This window comes from Vicia villosa, linkage group LG2, assembly GCF_029867415.1.
Source record: "Vicia villosa cultivar HV-30 ecotype Madison, WI linkage group LG2, Vvil1.0, whole genome shotgun sequence".
NCBI classification, from domain to species: domain Eukaryota; kingdom Viridiplantae; phylum Streptophyta; class Magnoliopsida; order Fabales; family Fabaceae; genus Vicia; species Vicia villosa.
Genome location: NC_081181.1, coordinates 78,285,045 through 78,287,362, shown reverse-complemented (window position 1 = coordinate 78,287,362; position 2,318 = coordinate 78,285,045). Strand labels below are relative to the sequence as shown.

Below are 2,318 nucleotides of genomic sequence, written 5' to 3'. Positions count from 1 at the left end.
GTAATCCTTAAATATAATAATATTTTTTTTTATTTACATAATTTTTATTTTAAAAGTATTTCTTTTAAAATATTTATTTCTAAAAATGGAAAAATAATTAAATCTTTTATCAGCGTTATCGCGAAAAATGTCATACTTAAATATCAAGACGCGTTTTCTTATAATAATAATAATTATTATTATTATTATTATTATTATTATTAATATTATTATTATTTTTATATATATATATATATATATATATATATATATATATATATATATATATATATATATATATATATATATATATATATATATATATATATATATATATATATATATATATATATATATATATATATATATATCCCAATGTTAGTTATCCAATACATAATTTCTCCGATTTTTTTTATTTCAGTATTTTGTTGATTCTCTTTGTAAATTCTTTAAAATGCTAAAGGTACTTATATCAAATTGATTAAATCTTCGTGGGAAGAAAACTATTATTTTTTTCGTTTTTATTGGTTTGTTTGGTTTTTCATTGGTTTTTTTTGGAGTTGGCAGCTTTAATATATGTATCACTCTCTTAATTTTATTTTCTTTGTTTAAATTCATTGTTAGGTTGATTTTCATTGAATGTGATCTTTTACTCAAGATTCTTCATTTTTTAATGATTTTTAGTTTCTTTTCTGCGATCTCTTTTCAGATTCATTCAAACATTAGTAAGTTAAACTATGTTTTAAATATTTTTTTTGTTATTTTATTGTTGCCACAAAATTGAGTTTTTTAGTATTTTTTTTAAGTACTTCTAATTTAAAAATAGTAATTTAGTGAATATTTGGGAGACGAGATCAGATGATACATATCAACATTTTATAAATGAATTTAAATTAGTTGAATAGTATGAATCGTTCTAATGGTGAATATCTTATTTTTTTTTTCTTAGAGTGTGAGGGAATCAGGTACAAAGAAACCTATAACAAGCGATGATGCACACATGTATCTAGAAGAAGTAAAGGATGCGTTTAAAGATCAGAAGTACAAGTACAGTGAATTTCTAAGGACCATGAAAGATTTCAATCTCAAAAGGTTTGATTTATTAGTATTAAGATAAAATGTTTTTAATTGGTTTAAGGGCCATGAAAGATTTCAATCTCAAAATGTTCTTTAATGTAATTTCAGAATCAATGTTACGGATGTTGTGGCAAGAGTGGAGATATTGTTTAAGGGGAACGAAGAATTATTATTGAAATTTAATGACTTCTTGCCAAATGCATTTGAAATCAAATCTTCACCAAAGAAGCCAAGTATATCGGCAGTGAATAAAGAAGATGCTAACAAATATTTGGACAAAGTGAAGGTATAAGGATTCTTGGGTGATAGGATATATTATTTTCAAACACTTTTTTTTAGTGTTTAGAGAAAAATATCAATATAATTTTCTTGTTTATTTAGTTATTATAATGGGCCCTTTCTATGCAGAATCGCTTTCAACATCAACTAGATGTTTACGATTCATTTCTAGACATCATGATTAAGTACAAAAACAAAGATAAAAACCTTGAAGAGATATACGACATGGTATGTGGTGTTTTTCTACACCTTTCATTTATATTTTCTTTTATAATTATCATTTGAATTATAATTAGATCATATTTTGCAGGTCATTTCACTTTTTGAAGACCATCCTGATCTCATTGATGGATTTACAATTTTTCATCCATAAAATAACATGTGGTGTATACAAATTTTCTCTCATAAACTCGCATGTCATGAGTTAATAAGTACCAATGGTTTCGTCATGGAGAGAGTTTATTTTAAAGATTTAATTTTAATGTTTGTAATTTCAGACTTGATGTAAGGAATTGCTTTAATAAGATTTTATCAATTTAGTTTAATATTTTTTGGACAATGATGAGGATTTTTATATGAGAATAAAACAATGATAAATTGATCGACAAAATTAATTACAACAGAAACAAATAAGTACTAATCTAGTTAAAAATTATTTTGGAAAATTTAATTTGTGCATGTTTGTTCTATGGTAGGATTGTCGTCTTTGTTAAGGGGAGTCCGGCACAAGAGATTAATGTTAAGAAACCTTTTTCCTTTGGTGATATTTGATTGAGATATTTAATCATATGTATGGTGATACAAAATATTTATCAATGGCTTAAAGAGGATGATTCTAAATATGTTAGAATCTTGCCATGAATCTCAAGTATTTTGTGTATATCTTATTTAGCCTTAGAGGCAGTTTTTCAAGAGTTATGCTCGTATGTGTTAATATATAAAATTATATAATTGGCATGGTGGAACGCTTCTTGGTTATAGAT

The 2,318-nt window shown here is 24.4% G+C and overlaps 1 protein-coding gene across 1 annotated transcript; it reads left to right on the top strand.

Moving 5' to 3' along the window:
- Window positions 1-433: 433 nt before the first annotated feature.
- Window positions 434-1,708, top strand: LOC131649415 (paired amphipathic helix protein Sin3-like 4). Its single transcript, XM_058919174.1, has 5 exons — window positions 434-442; window positions 929-1,071; window positions 1,165-1,342; window positions 1,465-1,563; window positions 1,646-1,708. The coding sequence occupies exons 1-5, from the start codon at window positions 434-436 to the stop codon at window positions 1,706-1,708; spliced, it is 492 nt and encodes a 163-aa protein (XP_058775157.1).
- The last annotated feature ends 610 nt before the right edge of the window (window positions 1,709-2,318 follow it).

Excerpts from the sequence above, each read along its gene's own strand:
- LOC131649415 (XM_058919174.1), top strand. Across the intron at positions 1,072-1,164 it reads AAAGATTTCAATCTCAAAAG|AATCAATGTTACGGATGTTG; the intron begins GTTTGATTTATT and ends ATGTAATTTCAG. Across the intron at positions 1,564-1,645 it reads TTGAAGAGATATACGACATG|GTCATTTCACTTTTTGAAGA; the intron begins GTATGTGGTGTT and ends CATATTTTGCAG.